General features: G+C 34.6%; 2 protein-coding genes across 3 annotated transcripts; one reads left to right on the forward strand and one right to left on the reverse strand.

Moving 5' to 3' along the window:
* LOC109061457 (pyroglutamylated RF-amide peptide receptor) lies at window positions 1-8,489 on the reverse strand. Its single transcript, XM_042768250.1, has 6 exons — window positions 7,958-8,489; window positions 5,537-5,695; window positions 3,773-3,834; window positions 3,037-3,272; window positions 1,920-2,017; window positions 1-621 (listed from the first exon to the last, which is right to left on the reverse strand). Exons 1-6 carry the CDS (start codon window positions 8,316-8,318, stop codon window positions 242-244), a joined length of 1,296 nt encoding a protein of 431 aa, XP_042624184.1. The 5' UTR covers window positions 8,319-8,489; the 3' UTR covers window positions 1-241.
* Window positions 8,490-10,160: 1,671 nt separating this feature from the next.
* tbata (thymus, brain and testes associated) lies at window positions 10,161-22,023 on the forward strand. Of its 2 annotated transcripts, none has more exons than XM_042768184.1 (9): window positions 10,161-10,313; window positions 10,545-10,759; window positions 12,361-12,516; window positions 14,163-14,248; window positions 15,159-15,323; window positions 16,113-16,194; window positions 18,912-19,065; window positions 20,429-20,463; window positions 21,856-22,023. In XM_042768184.1, the coding sequence occupies exons 2-9, from the start codon at window positions 10,564-10,566 to the stop codon at window positions 21,903-21,905; spliced, it is 924 nt and encodes a 307-aa protein (XP_042624118.1). In that variant the 5' UTR covers window positions 10,161-10,313; window positions 10,545-10,563; the 3' UTR covers window positions 21,906-22,023. The 2 variants fall into 2 exon arrangements, with proteins under 2 accessions (XP_042624118.1, XP_042624119.1); XM_042768185.1 differs by having other exon boundaries at window positions 10,216-10,313; window positions 10,559-10,759.

The raw sequence follows: 22,023 nt of genomic DNA on the forward strand, positions 1-22,023 counted from the left end.
AAAAACAACCGTATCCGTGTCTGGAATGATATGATTGTGAGTAAACGATGACAGAATGATGATCTCCGTGCTCCTTGAATGAGGTCAGTGCTGTATTTCCACTGCGCTGCACGTGAACCGCTCGGACGTCTCCCATCATAGACTTGATATCCTGAGCTCCTCCGGCAGCGGCGTTGATGATCTCGAGGCTGCGTTTGCTGCCAGCAGATCGCAGTAAAGCTCTCATCCGCCTGCACTGAGTTTATTTCACACAGGAGCTGCTGGACGGAAGCAGAGAGTTTGTGGTTTTGACTTTCTGCTCGGTGAACGCCGTGGACATCTCCAGATCTCCGTGTGACGAGGACAGCACTCGGTTCTGATGCGTGTGCAGGTCGGCGTTGTTCCCGCTGGTTTTGAGGGGTTTGGAGAAGTGCACGCTGAGGTTGGGCCGCTGAACGGCGCCGCTCTGCTGGACGGGACGCCGCAGGTACACAGAAAGCGTGGCCACGCAGTTCTTCTTGAAGTTCTCGTTCATGAAGGCGTAGACGATGGGGTTGTTGAAGGAGTTGGAGAAGCCGATGGCCTGCACCACAGCGATGATCATGTTCACCGTGACCTCGTCGTAGTTCTTCTCCAGCTCGTCTGAATGAAAAATAGACAGGTTTTCAAGGTTTATTCCTTATTAGTTTTAATATCAGATATGTGGAGGGCTCAGATTAACAGTGAATCACCAGTAAAGATGCTTTCAACTATTCTCAGTTTGAGAATAAAACAGTTGAAATCATATGGGAAGGAAATGTGTTAAATGGATTAACGTTTGAAAACTGCAAAATTAAGATTGTAATGTAAAATAAAATACTATAAATATATTAATAAATATATTTTACTGTATGAAATATTATAATGGTATTTTTTTCTGTTTTGATTTAGTAATTGATTATATATAATTATTATATTTAAGTCTAATAATAAATTACTATTGCTCCTAAATAAAAATAAATAAAAATAAAATAAAAATATTATTATTAATAATTATAATAGTGTTATTAATCATCTTTATTATTTTGTATCCAAATTGTGCAGCCCTACATTATTATTACTATTGCAATATAAAAGCATATTATTATTATTTAATAGTCATATTATTGATATATAATCAAGTCATTAATTATTTTTATTATTATTGATGTTGTTGTATAGTTATATTGATAAAATTTTGCAGCACTACAAACCTACAGAAATTTATTTATATACTTTTAATCAAAATTTAATTTCAGAAAAATTAGAAAATATAAAACAATTGTGCAGCCCTACATTATTATTACTTTTTGCAAAATAAAAAAAAATATTATTATTTGATGGCTTGATTATATATCAATAATATGGCCATTAATTATTTTTATTATTATTCATAATATAATTGTAGTTATATTGGTAACATTTTGCAAGCATACAAACCAGCACAGCAAACATAGAATTTTATTAAAACATCAACAAAAAAAATATTACATAAAAAAAAATAAAGTATAAAAAAACTTATGCACCACAACATTATTATTATTACTTTTTTCAAAATAAACAAATATTATTATTATTTAATAGCCATATTATTTATATATAATCAAGTCATTAATCCTTTTTATTAATTATTATTATTATTATTAATATTATTGTATAGTTATATTGATAAAAATTTGAAGCCCTACAAACCAGCACAGCAAACCTAGAATTTATTTTTTACACTTTCAATCAAAAATTTTATTTCAGACAAGTTAGAAAATATAAAACAATTGTGCAGTCCAACATTTAGACTAGCTTATTTAAATGCTATTGCATATTTTAAATGTTTATTCACAGTGTTGAGTGCTAATGAGTCTCCAAATGATGTAGTAATGGATACTGTGTCCGAACCAGACATACTGTAATACAAATACACTTACTGTACTCGAACAGCATGTGCACGATATGAAACGGAGCCCAGCAGACGGTGAACAGCAGGACGATGGTGATCATCATTTTAACGGCACGTTTCTTCTTCCTGTTTGAGCAACAAAATACAGCTGTGAAGGTACGTCTCTGCCATTTAACACCAGTTTATTAATACAAAAACTCATTCACATAATGCATTTGTTTATTTAATGTGATGAACTTTTGAATTAAATATTTACTTGGAGCCTTTATATTTAATGCATGCATTTGTATTTTGAATGCATTGATTATGCCTTGTAATGCACCTCATAATGCATTGCACGATCTCATGAAAAACTGTAAATATAGTTATAATACTCATCTATTCATTGTTACACCGTTAGAAAGTATAAAACACAACAAACAAGTTTCAGATGTAACAATGAAATCTGCTAATATTGTAATGCACACTGTGTAATTAATTAGATTAAACATCTGAATCACTAGACAACCATAATAATTAGTTATTACTAAATAAATAAAATAAGAATTATTATTAGTGATAATTATTATTTTTATTTTATTGCCATAATTATAATGACAAAATTTTGGACAAATTGTGCAGACCTACAAACAAGCAAAGACATTTATTTTTTATAATTATTATTTTTGTTTATCTCAATTGAAATGTTCTATCCCATATCGTGCAATTATTTATTAATACAAGGAATCTGCAAATATTATAATGCATTTTAACTTTAATTTGTTTAGCTTTAGTTTAGTTATTACTACTTTAATTTTGTTTAGTTAGTTATTTAGTTTGTTCATAAAAAGATATAATGCATTTCAACACGCTTTGAATACCTGTATAATGCATTTTACGTAATGGCTTCAAAAGTCATTTTATTCCATATTATTCAGCAAATAATCTTGATTGTGTGGAAACTTGTAATGTTATTGGGTAAAATGCGAAAAAAATGTTGCATCGGAAAGCCATAAATGAAAGGCATTGTGAAGGTGAAGCAAGTTATTTGAATTTTATATTTTCCTGTTTAATTTAAAAACACAACACAATATAAAAAACTGAAAAAAAATAAAAATGTTTTGCCTTTAAAAAATCAACCTTTTATCAGTTGTTTAGACGCTTGCCTTGAGATTTTGCTGATCTCTCTGTGGTTCATGGTGCTGAGGACGGAAGAGTCTCCCACACGTTTCCGGATCCAGAGCTCAACGCCGATGCGGCTGTAGAGGAAGAGCATGGCGGCCAGCGGCAGCAGGAACAGCGCCACCATGATGAAGGTGGTGTAAACCTGACGGTGCAGCAGCGAATGCCAGCGCTCCTGACAGCACACGTGATGATGATCGTACAGGAAGTCGTACTTCACCTGAAGAACACAGATTCATACAGAGCATGCATGACTTTAAAGATGCCGTAAACTGGGATGGCCGATAAAACTATATCACAATATTTTCTGGTGTGTATTGCGATAACGATATCAATGACGATAATTCAGATGCATGCACTGAGAGACAAAAAACTCCTGTTTCTTTAAATAAATCAATAAAAAACACAAAAACTTTATCAACAAAAAAAAAAAAACTGAAAGTAACTAAAAATTTGGTGAACTCAAATAAATCCATGAATAGCACAAAACTTTTGTGATAAGACTATCTGAACTGAACGGCCCTCAAATGAATCTCTTCTACTGTCACCTGAATCGACTGCAGAGATTTCTTTGATCTGCTGACGGTCAAACTTGACTAAATGATCTTTTTCACATGTCACAGCAATTAACCCTGTGCTTGTTAAATACTATCGGTTAACTGTGACTGTGATTAAACGCTCAGTCTGTCTGCTCTCAATATCTTTCGTGATGTCACTCACCTCTAGCTGCTGCACGAACAGCATCGGTGATCCAACCATGACCGCAGCGATCCACACCAGCCCTGTATAGAAACCAGATCATTACTGGCTTCTGTCCCATGAGCCCTTGCTGTTAATGATGAACCGAAATAGAAATGTGACCCTGGAGCACAAACCCAGTCATAAGGATACATTTTTCAAAATTGAGATTTATACATCATCTGAAAGCTGAATAAATAATCTTTCCATTGATGTATGGTTTGTTAGGAGGACAATATTTGACCGAGATACAACTATTTGAAAATCTGGAATCTGAGGGTACAAAAAAAATCTAAATATTGAGAAAATCATCTTTAAAGTTGTTCAAAGGAATTCTTAGCAATGCATATTACTAATCAAAAATTAAGTTTTGATATATTTATAGTAGAACATTTACAAAATATCTTTATTGAACATAATCTTTACTTAATATCCTAATGATTTTTGGCATAAAAGAAAATATCAAAAAAATCTAAAATCTATAATTTTGACCCATACAATGTATTTTTGGCTATTGCTACAAATATACCCCAGAGACTTAAGACTGCTTTTGTGCTCCAGGGTCATAAATATACATGAACCTATCAGAGAATAGACAGAGAAGAGCCCTCGGGTGAAAACTTCATATTTACACATGCATATGAGGTAATGCTTTCATTCTGTCACTGTACTGCAGAGAGAGATTTACATGTTATTTTCTCCATAGGGGAACTGATTTTTAACAGTAACTCATAAACCATTAAAAATAGACCTGCTGCGAGCTGAGAGGTCATTAATTAATGCTATTTGCTTTTGCTTTAAGCCATCAGAATGCATTATTAAAAAATAAAAAAAACAAGTAATGCAGTTATTTCCAAAAATCAGACAATAGTGGCAAGAAAAGAACTTTGTCTGCTCCCATGAAGCAAGCAACTTTTTTTTTTCTTTTCCCTTCAAATCAGAGTTTTTAATGTTGTGGTTCACTTCTTAGCTGCTTGTTTTTTTTTTTACTTTTTTTTGTGTGATCTCTTCTTCCACCTCCTGTTTTGTGTAGTTTGTCTTATGTCATAATGTGTAAATATTGTAAATCCAGACCTCTGTATTATCTCATTTAATTAATCACTGCTCTATTTTAATTTTTGCACCCAATAAATTCACCCGTCCGTTGCTTGTAGACATCAGGCTCTTTCATCCTTTGCACAGCATGCAGCTTGTATATATATTTCTCTTTTATTGTCCATTCCAAATGTTAAACCCCTGTACCCCAAAGACTCTATCAGGCTTTAACAAAAACTTTTTTTTTTTTTTTAATCCCTAGGAGATAAAATAAATGGAAAAAATACTTCTGGAACTAAAGCCACTGAAAAAGTGATCAGAAACATTTTACAGTTTTTAATAGTTTAATAAATTTCTTTATATATCAGTCCACAGATGTCCCAATGAACAGCAGTCTGTGGATTTAATGACATGCTCTCCGTGCTTTAGTTAATCTCGATACGCTGCAGTGCATGATGGGAGTTACGTTAGACAGATCCTCCGGAGGCTTTCTGAAACCAAGCTGCACATGGAGGTGACATTTGAAAAGAAAACGTGATACATTTAAAGGAAACATCTTCTCTTCTTAAGAGTGGCCACCAAGAGCGTGCGTTAAGAAGCTAAGTGCTGTGGGATTTGACCTCACGTTGATTTTTAGGGCTTTTGGAGCATTGCTTTTCTGAAGGTTTATCTGAATAATCAAGGGTTGAGCGTGTGGGCGTTTGACCTCACCTAGCATCCTGTAGGCTCGTTTCGGAGTGTACTGCCTCTTCATTTTGAGCGGATAGACGATGCCCTGGTATCTCTCCACAGCGATGCAGGTCATGGTGAGGATGCCTGTGACGATGGCTGTGGTCTGTACGAAAGGAACGGTCTTGCATACTAGAACCCCTGCGTGTGCAACATAAAGAAAACACAAGATACACACACAGTGAAAAAATCAAACACAATATAATCATACATAACAAGACCTCACATAAATTAAATTAAATAAAAAAAAATATAAAAATTACATATAATTAAAAAAATCATAAAAAAAAAAAAATTAATTAATATTAACCTTAACCTTAAATATTGACCTTCAGCACATTGGTCCCCATTGAAGTCCATTATATGGAGAAAAATCCATAGAAATTTCTTTGCGTCCGAAGACAGAAAGACGTGAACATATTGGATGACGTGAATGATCAGGAAATTTTTTTTTTAAATAGCTTTTTGTTCATTGCTATTTATTCTGTTTTCGCCATGCTTGCCTTGCTGCTGACGCGGTGTTTAATAAATAAATAAAACGATGGCTGATATTTATAATACAATTTAATGATAGTAAATTCAGTTAAATCAGCTTGTATTTCGTACAATATTTGCTCAAAATCCCCAAAAGAAATTTAAAACAGGACATGTTTATTATGAATATTAATGAATCAGTCAAGTAGGAACGTGTATTGGTGCAGTGTTTAATATTGAGATACTGTTATTTTTAATTTAATGTATCGAATTTCAATTTTTTTGTTATATTTTTAATTTCTTAGTATTTTCCGTTTTCATTTTAATGTGCACTTATGTTGTGTGCTTTTGTCATTTTTATTAATTATTGTGTTTTTATTATTTTATATTGTATTTTTAAATATGTCTATATAGTGCTTATTTTTTTCAGTGGTAGCGTTTAAGATTAGGGAACACGTATTCACTATTAACTAAGAATTTTCCCTCAATAAACTAAGTGAGGTAGTTAAGTTTAGGTTCTGGGCCGGGTTAAGGGATGTAGAACATGATCATGCAGAATAAGGCATTTATATGTGCCAAATAAGTACTAATAATCAGCCAAATACTAGTAATATGCATGCTCATAAGCAACTAGAATTAACCTTAAAGTGTTACCCTTTCAGTGTTTTTTTCTCTGGCTCCGGACAGAGAATACAAACTTCCGCACTGCATGAATTACAGATTTATGGTAAATTTTAGCATATGTTCAAAACCTGTGCAGCTCACTCGCAGATCATGTGACCACTGTCTGCACTCTCATTGGCTGTGGATCGTTTGTTGCTTAGCATAAAGTCAGACTTGCCAAAGTGTGCTGTCGCTCATAACAGTGCCAGTATGCGTGTTTCCATACAGGTGTGTATTTATTGGTCTAATGACTTCTTGCTGTATCTCGCAGTGATGATAAACATAAAAATGAGAGACGTTTGCCGTGTCACTTCTCACAATCCTACTTTAGATTCAGACCTGGAGCTGAATCTCTTTAATTAAACCCCACAGGAAAACTGTCCATGGGGTTTTTAAACTTATACTGTGGTACTGACTGATTACCATGTTTTTAAATCATGCTATTTACACCATATAGGCTACCAAAGTACTTAACATGATACCATGGTGCTATCTTACATGCCACAAAACATTTGTATTATAATAATATTTTCATGATACTTTGTGGTGCTTTTGTGTATATAAAGTATATAATTTAGTGTATGTGAATGTGTGTGTGTGTGTATATATATATATATATATATATATACAGTATATATAAGTTCAGGATAGTTGACAGCACGTTTTTCAGCATCAAGATTGTTACTTTTATGTGAAAATATAAATTAATTAAATTAAATGTAATTAATAAAAATGTAAAATATAAATAAAATATATTTTTAAAAATGTATTTAAGTTCTGTAAATGTGAATTTAACGTTTCACTTTACATTATTTAAATTTTTTAATTACATTTTAATTACCTTTTTATCGTCACTAGTTAGTTTTAATTCTTTCCTACAGTCTGACAAATGAGTTTACAAGCCTACTAATATTCCATGTAGCCTCTTTAAATAATATTTTATTTGTAAAATAAAAATTTTTGCTCTGCAATTATTATAAAATGTTACCCAATAACGTTTGATTTATGCGCAATTCACAAAGCACTCAACAGTTGTATGATTGTACAGGAGAAAATGTGTTTGCTACATACTTTTTACATACAAGTTGTTCATTGCACATTCTAATTAATATGACCTCATGAGCTGTAGAATAATGCATGTAAAATAACTGTGTAAATAGTTTCAGTTGGAGAACACTGCATGTAGCATTGACTCTTCTAAGTATTTCCAGTCATTTTCATGTTATGTCATGTTTATTAGTGACTAATTATAAAGCAGACTCTGACCTCCCAGCCACTCTGAAGAGATGTTCTGCAGCAGTGTGAACGGGATGCAGAAGAAGGTGATGAGCAGGTCGCTGACCGCCAGAGAACAGATGAAGATGTTGGTGGCGGTGCGCATCGCGCGCTTACGCAGCACGACACAAACCACCAGACTGTTCCCGACCAGCGCCAGCGCGAATATAATCACGTACATCACGACAAACGTGGTCTTCGCTCCAGCAGGGAGCTCGGGGATGTAGACCAGAGGCTGGATGTTGTAGGTGTGGATGAATTCCTGACGCGAGAGGTTGTAGAACTGCAGGAGTTCCTGGAGAACCTCCGGAGTGATCTTCGTGGTAGCCGTCATCTCTGTAGAAGAAGACATGTCGGCTTTCAGTTTATACTGAGGGCAGAAGTATAAGTCCAGTGCTCCAGTGAGGTTTGGTGAACTGTGAGTGAATCGCGCTGCTGCTGTCAGGCTGCTCCGCGTCTTCTGCTGTCTGTGCGTCAGCGCGCGCGCGCTCGCTATGCGCTGGACCTGCCAAGAATAGACTACTTTTTTTTTTCTTTTTTTTTTTTTTTTTTTGTAATGTTGTTTAAAGCTTTGACTTGCACCTCACGAGGTCAAACTACTTTCCTTATTTTCTAAACGTTTAATAGTATCCAAATGAAATGTCTTTGAGGATCCCTAGGTTATAGTAATGTGAAATAAATGTTTTCAAATAACATTTCCCGTCTCATTCTAACAAGACTATAGCAGGTTTGGGTACCAAATGTTAGTAGGACTTCAAAGTCTGCCCTTGCACAAACTAAGACATTAAAAGTTATAGCAGAAATCGTAAGAAAGTCATGGTATTAAGTGTTGCATGCACTGCGGGAAATCGAGGATTTTGGTTTTCCAGTAAATCCATTAAATCAAGATACTTGAGATGCAAAATGAAGATATTAAGTTTTTTTGTCTGAGAAACTAAACAAACTTAAGCAAGTTTATGCTTAAGACAAGAACCAATATCTGTCAGCAGGGAATGAAAACTTGTTTTTCCTTTGAATTAAATTGTTTTTTCTGAGCCCATTGGTAGATATTCTTCTTCTTTTTATTTTTTTTTTTATCATAAACTTTCAATTCCTTGTATTTCTTTTTTTCCAAGTAAATCCAAGTGAATGCATCTTGATTTATGCTATGATTCTTTTGCACTGGAAAACAAGACAAAAATAAACACTTTTTTTTTTGCAATAAAAGATAATTCCATATTCTAGTATTTGTGATCAGCGCTATTCAAGCATTAAGCTTTTTTTTTGTAATATTCATTAAAAAGGAGATCTGTTGGAAGTGGAATTTTCAAGCTTTTAAGTGTGGCCCATACATCTCCTTGTGTTCTCCCTAGAGATTAAATAATGAGAACGTTAGGAGAACATTCTGTGTTTGCTGGTCTACTCACAATTTGCCTGACAATTGATACAGATTGAGGCTATTTTTCTTTCTGCCATGTTTTGAGGTGGGTGGACGTGCTTGTGTTAATTTGAATTTGTTATATCATAGTTTATCTAATATGTTTAAGAGGAAGCATCCCTTTGTTGCTTCACAAAAAGTAATTTCCAATTATTTCTGTGAATCCAATCTGCATGAGCCAATTTATCACAGCGGAGTTGGAAATTGAGGTATTAGAGTTTGTTCTCCATGCTGAAGCATATGTGGTGATGATACTTCAGTAGGACACACTTCATGTGATGCAGAAAATCACAGCTGAGTGCTCATGATTGATGTGCAAAAGTGGCACTCACAGTTGCCATACAGCAGAAATGTGACACTGCATTGTATTGGTTAGTTTAGATTCTTTAAGTGGTTTCAAAATCCAGATTTAATCCCTATGTGCATTAACCTCATGCACTGTGGAAATTGTCTTTAATTTGGCCTTCGTATAGATCCTAATGTTGAATTTCCAAAAATGCATTAAGCAACAGATAGGAGGTCTTAACATGTGAGTCAAGAGGCATTTTTTCCTCATTAAAAATGCTTGTGACGAGGCTCATTCTAAGATATTTTTGACAAGACTATACACAAATAAAGTAAACATGACCATATACAGTACAATTAGACACAGACAGGTGGAGTGCACTGGTAGAGTTCAGTTTTTGTTGATAATCATTTCTCTGTTGAATCTGAAAGATGTTTTAAAAGCTACTTGAAAGGCCCCAGAGCACAAGCATAAAGGTTAATGCGTTAACTTGAACTCGCGACTGCTTCAAGTGGCTTAAAATAATGCAAAACGAGTAGGTCGAGGGTTTTTAGCAGTCCTCAGCTCTGCTGTTGGAGCTTTAATCTGGCTTTGTTCAGAGTCTCCAGGCAACGACAGCAAACAGAGGAACACAGCGAACCGAGGTGAGCTGCGCATTTCAAAGTAGTTCTACTTATAAGTTACACTACCTGTTCAAAAACTGATTAATGCATGAAGACCTCTGTGTCTAAATTGCTAAAATGATGACGTATTGTGTGTGAAAGTACATGCAGGTTGCTTTCTGTCAAAGGACATGAGTGGAGATGCTTTTATCTCTGTGACTACTGGTGAACTTTTGTACTGTAAAAGGCATTTGGCATTTGGGATTTGTGCAGTTTTTTCCTTCCAGAGATTATGGAGCCATCGGAGGAGCAGGTGAATGAAGCTCTGCGGATCAGTCCTGAATCTGTGCGTCAGGAGAAAGCGCTGTGTGAGACCCCGGTCACGAGCAGGACCTCCACTAGAGGCAGCCTTCGCTTCGGGAGCCTCAGCCATCATTCCTTCTTCTCCAGACACAATCCTCATCCTCACAGAGTCAGACACATGCAGGGTGAGCCGCTCCGGACGCACAGACCTGTCCAAAAACATGCTTGTGTTTGTCTGAAATCTGCTCCGATCAAGATCAGACACTTCTTTTAATTATAACTTGATTATTCACACAATGACAGGAAAATAAACCGGTTCAGTGAGGGATTGACAGTAATCATGCACGAGGATGGACAATAAATTTAAATATATATGAACATATATTTACATGACTACATAGAAAGAAACTGTGCATTTAAAATATATTAATATTCAGGTTTCACATTTGTTTTTTTGTCAGCACTTCCAGATATGTAAGTAAAAATGTATAAACTCAGGCATCATTAAAGCCTGTCTTCATACTAAAACTCTGCTGTGATTAATTGTTTATTTTATTAATTTGAGGTGTTTTCGGTGTCAATTATACAGTATGTCAACTCAATTAAGCAATTTGCTAAATAAATTCTTAGAGATTTTCATACTGCAAAAGATTATTTTCTTTCTCAGTATTTTATTTTGTTTTCCAGAACAAATATTTAAACGTTCTTGAATCAAGATACATTTACAAAATGACTTGATATTAAGTCTTGTGTTCTGATAAAATTATCAAAATGATGTTAGTTGATGCTTAAAATAAGAAAAAATTATCTGCTAGTGGGGTCAGAAAAATACATTTAATTTAAAGGGAAAATAAATTTATTTTTCTTGCCCCATTGTCAGACTTTTTTTTTTTAAGTGTAAATTCACAAACTTTTGATGCATTCTCAGAAAACAAGACTTGTTTTTGTACATCACTTTTGTTTTCAAGTAAATGTATCTAGATTTATGAATGTTTGGATATTTGTACTGCAAAACAAGACAAAAACAAGAAGAAAATCTTGTTTCTTCTTCTTTCTTTTTCTCATTTTATGTACAGTAGGTCCAGAAAAACAAAATGACTTCTGCATTGAATGTTTGTGTGATGTGCAAAATGATCATATTTTCTTCAATAGATTAATCAGTCAGTTTGTAACCGTCCTCTAAATTCATTCTTAATCTTCATTCTTAAATGCTAGATTTGTCATGACACTGCACTGTTGACAGAAAGTGTTGACATGTAATGATGGATGAAGTCAAGGAGAACATATTTTGTGATAAAAGCAGTAGCTGAATGCCTGAAGGACTAATCCAACATTATGTTTTAGTACAAAAACATTCATTTCTTCATCTTTTATCTTGTTGTCACATCACTGGAGGCTCGCTGCATAGTAAAACATGCCTGTAGCAGCAGGACTCCTGACACAGAGGCTGTTTTGTGAGGTTTAGTCTCTATTAGCATAATAAAGGCACCTGAATCTGTCAAAAGCCTCGTAGCCAAAACAAGCCTGGGTCTCTATGAATATTCACACAAAACTCTGACTTGAGGTGCTGCTTTAGGCAACACAGGATTTATTTGTGATTGACAGCATCTCAGAGCTCACAGATTCTCATCTCAGATGGTTTCCGCCTGTAAAAACCTGTTTCCTTTAGCAGCTGCGAGTAACTTTACTATATTCCTGTAAAGAGCTTGGGCCACAGGGAGTCCAGTGTGGTTTAATGTGGGTCTGAATCCTGAGAGATTTCTAATGCTCTTCTCTCTCTCCGTAGGGTTGAATGGTAAGCCGGTTTGTACGGTGAATGATGACTGGTACGGCTTCACTCCTCTCTGTCCTCATCCGCTCATTAAAAGTCAAGTGTCTGGGAGCCGTTGGTCGGTGTTTCTAACACCTGAGATCGGCTCGGCTCGCTCTGGAGCACGAGCAGGTATAGATACCACGGTATTACACAAACACCAATGCTGCTTTTGTGATAGTTCACACAAAAATAAACATTTCTGTCATCACTGACTCACCAAACCCACATGACTTTATTTCTTCAGGGAACACAAAAAGAGATCCAAGACTGAATATTCATAGTCTGTCGAGCTCAAAAAGTACTTAATAACTGACTTAAATGTAGCTTTTTCATTGAAAAACTCAAATCTCATTTGTGATGCTTAAACAAACCAGTCTGAGTTTTGAATGTTTCAAATTTTGAAACAAAAAAGTGAAAACAAACAACATTTGATACATCAAACAGAATGACAACATTCTTTTTTTATGACAGAGAGAGAGAGAAGAAATACGCATACGCACCCATTTTTTTATTTATATTTTTATTTATTTTAATATTTTATTTCTATATTGCTTTTTCTATATGTGCATTTTTTTTTCCAAAAAAAGTTTGGCTTAAGCTTGACTTTAAAAAAGTTTGACAAAATATGCATACTGTATATAGAAAAATTACATAAATAGAAATACAAAAAAAATGGATGTTGAGGTAGTTGTAAATGTGCATAATGAATGTTTCGATGTATTGAATGTTTTCTGGGGAATCAGCCTACTCCTAACTTATTCTTTGTTTGACTTTGAATATATAAATCTGGGATAAAAAAATAAAAAAATAAAAATCAGCATAAAAATGACATGCTTCAAACTCAGAATCGTGAGAAACATACATTCTGTCAGGTTTGTGCAAACCAAAGTGCTTTTTTTATATAAGAAAGTCATTCAATTAAATGAAGAAAAGGCCAAAATATCTAAAACTGCTTGTCAATATTTAGAATTAATTTTATTTATTTATTTATTCTATTGTATTTTATTTTATTTAAAAAAAATTAAAACAATGTTGCCAGTATGAATTGTAACTTGAAATATATATATATATATATATATATATATATATATATATATATATATATATATTATTTGGTTACTAAATGATTACTATTATTTTAAAAATGATCATTGCTATACATTTTACTAGTTTAATTAATGCTGTTGCTCTCAATAATAGTTAGCTGTCATATGGTTCAGAGTGTATATTTTTACTTAATTAACATTTGTTGATCATCGCCATGTTTGAGATTTGTGTGTTGAGTTTATGTGCATCTCATTAGAACTTTTGGATTTAATATATTGGCCTCTAGGTTTAAAAAAAAAAAAACATTGCAAAGCTCATATCATGTATAAGGCACTGAAAATCAAGCAAAGATGACAGACTGAATAACAGATTGTAGTTACATACAATCTCACATTGCTAAAAAATAAAGTTTAACAAAATTAATTAATTACAAAAATTCAATTTAAACGCAGATCAAAGGTATTTAAGTTGTCAAACAGTAATTTGAGTTGCTTGTGTTTGAGATAATTAAAAAAAATCAAGTGTAATATGTTGCATTATTATTATTATTATAATTGTTATAAAATAATTGTTATAATCCTCTAAATAGTCATATATGACTATTTAGAGGATCTTAAAAAACACTCCAGAAAATGGCTCTCAAATCTTTATTTATTTCCGTCAGTAGTAGTAGTTATTTTATCTGTTTCTTGTTCTTGCTCTCTTTCATCTCTCATGTCTTTTCACAGAACTGATTTCTGAAAGCTGGCGTGAGGAACTGAAGGATTTGGCCACCAAAGTCAGTCTTTCAGCGACCCAGCAGGACACGAGAGAGGTACCTGACCTTTCACTTTCTTTAGGTATCACCAGTGACACTGATGCTTGAATAATGTTCAGAACAGCATGAGCAGAAAGCAGAGAATGCAGCGTTTCTGAAAGGATGGAGTGACTGTCAGTTTTAAAGATCCTGCTGTAACACCTACATCAAACATTTGTTTTTAAGCTTTTAAATCACATCTTGCATTGCAATGCAATTTTCAGTTGGGTTTGTAAAAATCAGATTTCATGAAATGACTCTCTAGAAGGCCATGGGTTTGATTCCTAGTGAATGCATGAACTCATAAAAAAAATTAAGCATTTAATGCAATGCAAGACGCTTTTTCCCAATGCATAAATGCACAAAGCTTGCTTGCTTGTTTATTTATATATTTATTAGTATTTCAGTATGCACTGATTTTGAATTCTGTGAAATTTATTCAAATATGATAAAGCAGAGATTACTGCACTCTTATTAAAAGCTGAAATCATAATCAAATCAGCCAAAATACTTAGCAAATAAACAAAGGGGTGATTTGACTGATTTTAGATTATCCACCTTTTTCTGTGCCCCATGACACTGAATTATGGGAGTAACTTCTGTTAAACTGCAAACAAACAGCAAAAGATTTGCTTTATGGATGCATTAATAAACATTTTCAAAAACTGGGTACAATGAGGCAACATTATTCTACTCACCCTTCAACCATCAAACATTAAAAGGGAATGTAAAAGTGTAAAAGCAATAACAAATGACCACAGCAGACCATGAATAACCCCAAAAAGCTCAGTTCTTTCTGCAGAAACATTATGGATGTGTTAAATTAATATGTTATGAATGTGTCATTAACTGGATTAAATCAAAATAAATTGATTGTAGAAGCCTGAATGCATCCAGTCTTTGTGTTTGTCTGTGATTAAACTCAAAGAAACTCACAGATGAGGAAGTTCCTCGCAGGAAGACGCAGTATTCGGCGCAGTCCGGCCGGATCATCCCTGCTTCGTCCTGGGGAGGGAAGAAGCGCAGCAGCAGGACTTCACACAAACGAGCTCAGCGATGGCAGACGCAAACCCTGGAGGGGGTGGAGCTCAAGGTAACACACCTGTGCTGATCACTGACCTTCAGCGACGACACGCTTTCTGAACACGTGCATCTCACAGAAACTTTCACATTGCATCTGGTTAGAACTCAATACTGGCAGATATAAGAAAGGAAATATCATTGTCACATCACTGGTAAAGGCGTCACCCGGTTTTTAAGACAGATTGCATGAGGCGTATGGAAATAAAGTGCATGTATTTATGGAATTAAAATATCAAACTGGAATACACAACCAGTCAAAAGTTTTATTTTATGTTCTATTAATAAACTGTAAACTGTTATCATTGTCTTTGGACTGCCAAAACTTTAGACATTTCTATACAAAATTGATTTAAAAAGTGTATTTATTGCTCTTGCTGAATTATACGAGCAATGTGATGTGGATAATCATGTAGCTAACTACCAATTGAAAATATAACAGTACAAATTTGGAATTGAAACATTTCGCTAATAATTTATTCAGAATACCTCCCGTGTGTCAGGACGGATCCTGAAGCTCTCCTTATTTGGTCATTTTCAATTTAAGATATGATGAATATGAAAATTGTATACAGACCGCATGCCAAAGAAATTTAATAAGCAAATCAAATATTTAAATACCATTCCATAATTTCAATATTTGGTTAGCTGGTTTTATTCAGTCATGTGAGAATGAGCTGCTGAGATCAGTGTTCACTCTCTCTGGTTATTAAAGTTATTCTCTTTTTCATTTAGTTGAACCTGATGCACTAATCTAATATCTAATATCTCAATTGTACTAAAATAACTTTATATTTCTCAGGTGCTGGAGCTTTTGTGTCAGATCCTGCAGACGGATTCTCTCTCAATGGTTCAGCAGTGGCTTTTGTTGGCGAGTGAAAAAGGTGAACAACTGCCCTTTGCTTTAATTGATTTATTAGCAGTTAAACAAATAATTGATTGACGCATGGTGAATGTCGCAATTGTGAGATGTAAAGTCAGAATTGCGAGATATAAAGTCGGAATTGCGAGATGTAAAGTCAGAAATTAAGAGATGTATAGTCGGAATTGCGAGATGTAAAGTCGGAATTGCAAGATGTAAAGTTGGAAATTAAGAGATGTAAAGTCGGAATTGAGAGATGTATAGTCGGAAATTAAGAGATGTATAGTCAGAATTGCAAGATGTAAAGTTGGAAATTAAGAGATGTAAAGTCAGAACTGTGAGATGTATAGTCGGAATTGAGAGATGTATAGTCGGAATTGCGAGATGTAAAGTCGGAAATTAAGAGATGTAATGTCAGAACTGTGAGATGTATAGTCGGAATTGAGAGATGTATAGTCGGAATTGAGAGATGTATAGTCGGAATTGAGAGATGTAAAGTCGGAATTGAGAGATGTATAGTCGGAAATTAAGAGATGTATAGTCAGAATTGCAAGATGTAAAGTTGGAATTGCGAGATGTAAAGTCGGAAATTAAGAGATGTAATGTCAGAACTGTGAGATGTATAGTCGGAATTGCGAGATGTAAATTCGGAATTGCGAGATGTAAAGTTGGAAATTAAGAGATGTAAAGTCAGAATTGCGAGATGTAAAGTCAGAATTGCGAGATGTAAAGTCAGAAATTAAGAGATGTATAGTCGGAATTGAGAGATGTAAAGTCGGAATTGAGAGATGTATAGTCGGAATTGAGAGATGTAAAGTCGGAATTGCGAGATGTAAAGTTGAAATTGAGAGATGTATAGTCGGAATTTCGAGATGTAAAGTCGGAATTGAGAGATGTAAAGTCGGAATTGCGAGATGTATAGTCGGAATTGCGAGATGTAAAGTCGGAATTGAGAGATGTAAAGTCGGAATTGAGAGATGTATAGTCGGAATTGCGAGATGCAAAGTCGGAAATTAAGAGATGTATAGTCGGAATTGCGAGATGTAAAGTCGGAATTGCAAGATGTAAAGTTGGAAATTAAGAGATGTAAAGTCAGAACTGTGAGATGTATAGTCGGAATTGCGAGATGTAAAGTCAGAATTGCGAGATGTAAAGTCGGAATTGAGAGATGTATAGTCGGAATTGCGAGATGTAAAGTCAGAATTGCGAGATGTAAAGTCGGAATTGAGAGATGTAAAGTCGGAATTGCGAGATGTATAGTCGGAATTTCGAGATGTAAAGTCGGAATTGAGAGATGTAAAGTCGGAAATGAAGAGATGTAAAGTCGGAATTGAGAGATGTATAGTCGGAATTGCGAGATGTAAAGTCGGAATTGAGAGATGTAAAGTCGGAATTGCGAGATGTAAAGTCGGAATTGAGAGATGTAAAGTCGGAATTGCGAGATGTTAAGTCGGAATTGCGAGATGTAAAGTTGGAAATTAAGAGATGTAAAGTCAGAACTGTGAGATGTATAGTCGGAATTGAGAGATATAGTCGGAATTGCGAGATGTAAAGTCGGAAATTAAGAGATGTAAAGTCAGAATTGAGAGATGTAAAGTCAGAATTGCGAGATGTAAAGTCGGAAATGAAGAGATGTAAAGTCGGAATTGCGAGATGTATAGTCGGAATTGAGAGATGTATAGTCGGAATTGCGAGATGTAAAGTCGGAAATTAAGAGATGTAAAGTCAGAACTGTGAGATGTATAGTCGGAATTGAGAGATGTAAATTCGGAATTGCGAGATGTAAAGTCGGAATTTCGAGATGTAAAGTCGGAATTGAGAGATGTAAAGTCAGAATTGCGAGATGTAAAGTCGGAATTGAGAGATGTAAAGTCGGAAATGAAGAGATGTAAAGTCGGAATTGAGAGATGTATAGTCGGAATTGCGAGATGTAAAGTCGGAATTGAGAGATGTAAAGTCGGAATTGCGAGATGTATAGTCGGAATTGCGAGATGTAAAGTCGGAATTGCGAGATGTAAAGTCGGAATTGCGAGATGTAAAGTCGGAATTGCGAGATGTAAAGTCGGAATTGAGAGATGTAAAGTCGGAATTGAGAGATGTAAAGTCGGAATTGCGAGATGTAAAGTCGGAATTGCGAGATGTAAAGTTGGAAATTAAGAGATGTAAAGTCAGAACTGTGAGATGTATAGTCGGAATTGAGAGATGTAAAGTCGGAATTGCGAGATGTAAAGTCGGAAATTAAGAGATGTAAAGTCGGAAATTGCGAGATGTAAAGTCAGAATTGCGAGATGTAAAGTCGGAAATTGCGAGATGTAAAGTCGGAATTGAGAGATGTATAGTCGGAATTGAGAGATGTAAAGTCGGAATTGCGAGATGTAAAGTCGGAAATTAAGAGATGTAAAGTCGGAATTGAGAGATGTTAAGTCGGAATTGCGAGATGTAAAGTCAGAAATCGGAAAAAAATCACAATTGTGACAATCACAAGCTTCCATAGTTCCACAGTTTGTCATGAGAAAATTTTGTTTCATTTGCACTTTGTCTCAATTTATTCAAGTTACTTATGAGATCTTCTCTTAAAATAATCACCACCACCAACAAAAATACATAATGCACAGCAGGGCAGCACAAATATTCCTATTAGTTTCCATTATGGAAACATCAGTGAGTTTAACACTTGGAGACGTGCTGCTTGTGTCCTGCAGATAGATGAAGGCTCATTAGATGTGTTTCTGCTCTCAGAGAAAGAGCTGGTTCAGGGGTTACTCCAGAAAGCCATGGTCGACTCCAGCTCTCTGACCCAGCAGACATCTGGATCAGAACTTCTGCCTTTGACGTCTGAAGATCTGCCTGATCATGTGTTCCTCAGCTCATCTGTCAGCCGGAGGAAGAGCAGGTGAGTGTTTCCTGCAGGGTTTACAGCTGCTGTCTTACTATCAGTGAAAACACTTTAAAATACTGTTGCATCATTAATGAATGGCTAAAGAGGAATAAACGGAAATGCAGCATTCTAGTAACTTCTATGAACTAACAAGGATCTCTGGTTAACAAACAAGTAATAGCACTCAGCTGAATGTGGTAGTTAATCAGTACTATTTTTTCATAACTCTCAGAGAACTACTAAGAATCCAAATTAAGTTTCATAATTCCACAGTGCAAAAAAATAAATAAAAAAATTCTTACTCAGTATTTTTGTTTTGTTTTGTTTTTCAGTACAAATATCTAAAAACATTCTTAAATCAAGATACATTTACTTGAGAAGTAAATATTAAGTCTTGTTTACTGAAAAATAGATCAAAATTAATTGAGTTTATGCTTAAAATTAAAACAAGCAAAAATATCTGTCACTGTTGTTAGAAAAAAAAAAAAAAAATTTCCTTTTAACTCACTTACATTTTTTTTTTTTAGAAAACAAGTTATAATATCTGAAGTCATTTTGCTTTTCAAGTAGATATCTTGATCTAAGAATTTTTAGAACTTTTGTTTGTTTGTTTGTTTGTTTATTTTGTGGAAAACGACAAAAATACTAAGCAAGAATAATTTGTTTGTAGTTAATAAAGTGCTAACTGACTGGTCCAACTAGTACCCTAGAAATAATTTTCATTCAGAAATCGTTAGTAAGTTTCACAAATCATTCCAAAAATGCAGCAAGTGACACTGAATTAAATATGAAATTCTGAAGTAGAAACACGGAAATTGTATTTTCTCGTAAAATGTACTCCAATAATTTATTTACAACTTTGAAAAATAAAATAAAATAGAAGAATCAAGGAAGAATCAATAAATTATGAATAATTTACTGCCAATGTGTGAATATGTAAGCATGTAATACACCAAAAACAAATACAATCTAATTATAATCATAATAAAAAATAAAATACTCTAATTATAATATTTATATATTTTAATCATTTTTACCTTCTTTACTAATTAATGATTATTTATGTATTCTAAAGTGAAATGCATAACAACTCACAAGTTAAGACATTAGTCATTGTAAGCATTTGAGGGTTTTGTAATGGTTGTTTATGGACAGTAATTTCTTCTGAAGGATAATAACTCATAGTAAACTAGTAGTGCTATTACTGATTAATTAATTAATCGTAGTTTCTTGTTGGTTAATATTAGTTACTAGAATGTTAATACTGTGTTACTCATTGCTTCAGTATTCTGAAGTGTTGCCCTATATTTTTATCATCATGTGATTATATGACTGTCATCATAATTGTTACAATGAGTTTTATTTGGCTTTTGCACAGTTCACATCCCGCAGAGCCGTTACAGGACAAACCAGGTGAGCTTTCTGTACTTGTGTCAGATGTATTGTGCACTGATGTGAACTGGAGCGTTATTAATACGCCATTGTCATTCTGAGAGGACTGAGTTCATGATTTCACGTGGGCTGCTTTTGGTAGAGAGCAGTAATATTGCTCTCAGCTTTTATTAAAACACAATTTGGCTCCGTTTCAAACTTTAGTAAGTCTACCGCTTGCATCAGGGCATTCAAGACTGGCACTGAGGAACCCTGGTCTACACATACAGCTGGAAAGACTGGAAAACACTCTTAAAAATAAAGGTTGCTTATTGGCATTGAAGCTTTAACATCCATGGAATCTTTCCGCTGGACAAAGGGTTCTTTAGATAATTAAAATGTTCCTTACACTAAGAAAAACTATGTTTCTTTTAAGAACCGTTCAATGAAAGGAACCCAAAATGCTGCTTTTTATAGTGTTCATTTATTTTTGAGAATTTGCCCAATTTTTTTCCTATTTTGCAGTCTGGAGGAGTCGACACTATAGTGTGTACTGGACACAGACTCGGGTTTTTAGTGTCAGTCTATGATTCCATCCAGTCAGAGAAGATCAAACCTGTTTGATATTGTGAGACAATTTAAGAACACCTATTGTTTTCATCTGTCATGCGTCTCCTAGCAATGAGGTGCATGTTTCTGTGTTTGTTTGGTGTGAACGTCTGGTAGTGTTTGCTCCTCTGTAACCACCTACTGTACAATGTGTGATGCTTTCATGTTGTGTCATGAATTGCAGCCAAAGCAATAGTTTCCCAAAATGAAAATTTGCTGAAAATTTACTCCATCCCAGATCAGGATGAGTTTGTTTCTTCATCAGGTTTGTAGAAATGTAGCACTGCATCAGTGTCTCGCAAAGGATGCTCTGAAGTGAATGGGTGCCGTCAGAATGAGAGTCCAAACAGCTGATAAAAACATCACAATAATCCACAAGTAATCCACAGCACTCCAGTCCATCAGTAAACATCTGGAGAAGACAAAAGATTAAACAAATCCAGCATTAAGATGTTTATAACTCAAATACACAGAGTCTATAATCCATAATAACACTTCCTCCAGTGAAATGTAATGTTTTAGTTCATGTCTGTAGCTTTGAGGTTAAGGTCTGTATTCATAAACATCATATACCCATTTTAAAATTTTGAGAAAATATATAGACTTGAAGCATGCAATCGAGTGAGCATTAGTCCACTACACAGACGTCAGATTCTAGTAAACAAGCAGGGGCTTTAAAAGCGCTTCTGTTTGTAGTTTCCATAGTAACAGATTCCTGCTTAACGACTAGCATCCGTACAAGTAATTTCAGCTTGGACTCTAATGGCTGAAGTCATGCTCTCATTATGTTCTGTTATTGTTTATAAGCATTTCTTTCTGTTCCAGAGCGGATCGGAGAGGCAGAAGTTCTCACGCTGTACCCAGAGAACACATAACGCCGCTGCTGTCCTCTACATCACTGATTTAGTTTGCTCTTTTAGCAGTTGTGTTACTGTAATCGTCATACTGTAATGCAATGTCAATTTTTAATTGCTAATAAAGCATGGAAACAGG

The sequence above is a fragment of the Cyprinus carpio genome, chromosome A12, assembly GCF_018340385.1.
Source record: "Cyprinus carpio isolate SPL01 chromosome A12, ASM1834038v1, whole genome shotgun sequence".
NCBI classification, from domain to species: Eukaryota; Metazoa; Chordata; class Actinopteri; order Cypriniformes; family Cyprinidae; genus Cyprinus; species Cyprinus carpio.

Coding starts and splice junctions, on each gene's coding strand:
- tbata (XM_042768184.1), top strand. CDS start 10,564: ATGGAGCCATCGGAGGAGCAGGTGAATGAAGCTCTGCGGATCAGTCCT. Junction 10,760..12,360: donor CAGAGTCAGACACATGCAGG/GTGAGCCGCTCC, acceptor CTCTCTCCGTAG/GGTTGAATGGTAAGCCGGTT. Junction 15,324..16,112: donor TGGAGGGGGTGGAGCTCAAG/GTAACACACCTG, acceptor TATATTTCTCAG/GTGCTGGAGCTTTTGTGTCA.
- LOC109061457 (XM_042768250.1), bottom strand. CDS start 8,318: ATGTCTTCTTCTACAGAGATGACGGCTACCACGAAGATCACTCCGGAG. Junction 5,696..7,957: donor CTCTTCAGAGTGGCTGGGAG/GTCAGAGTCTGC, acceptor TTGCACACGCAG/GGGTTCTAGTATGCAAGACC. Junction 622..1,919: donor GCACATGCTGTTCGAGTACA/GTAAGTGTATTT, acceptor TTTTTCATTCAG/ACGAGCTGGAGAAGAACTAC.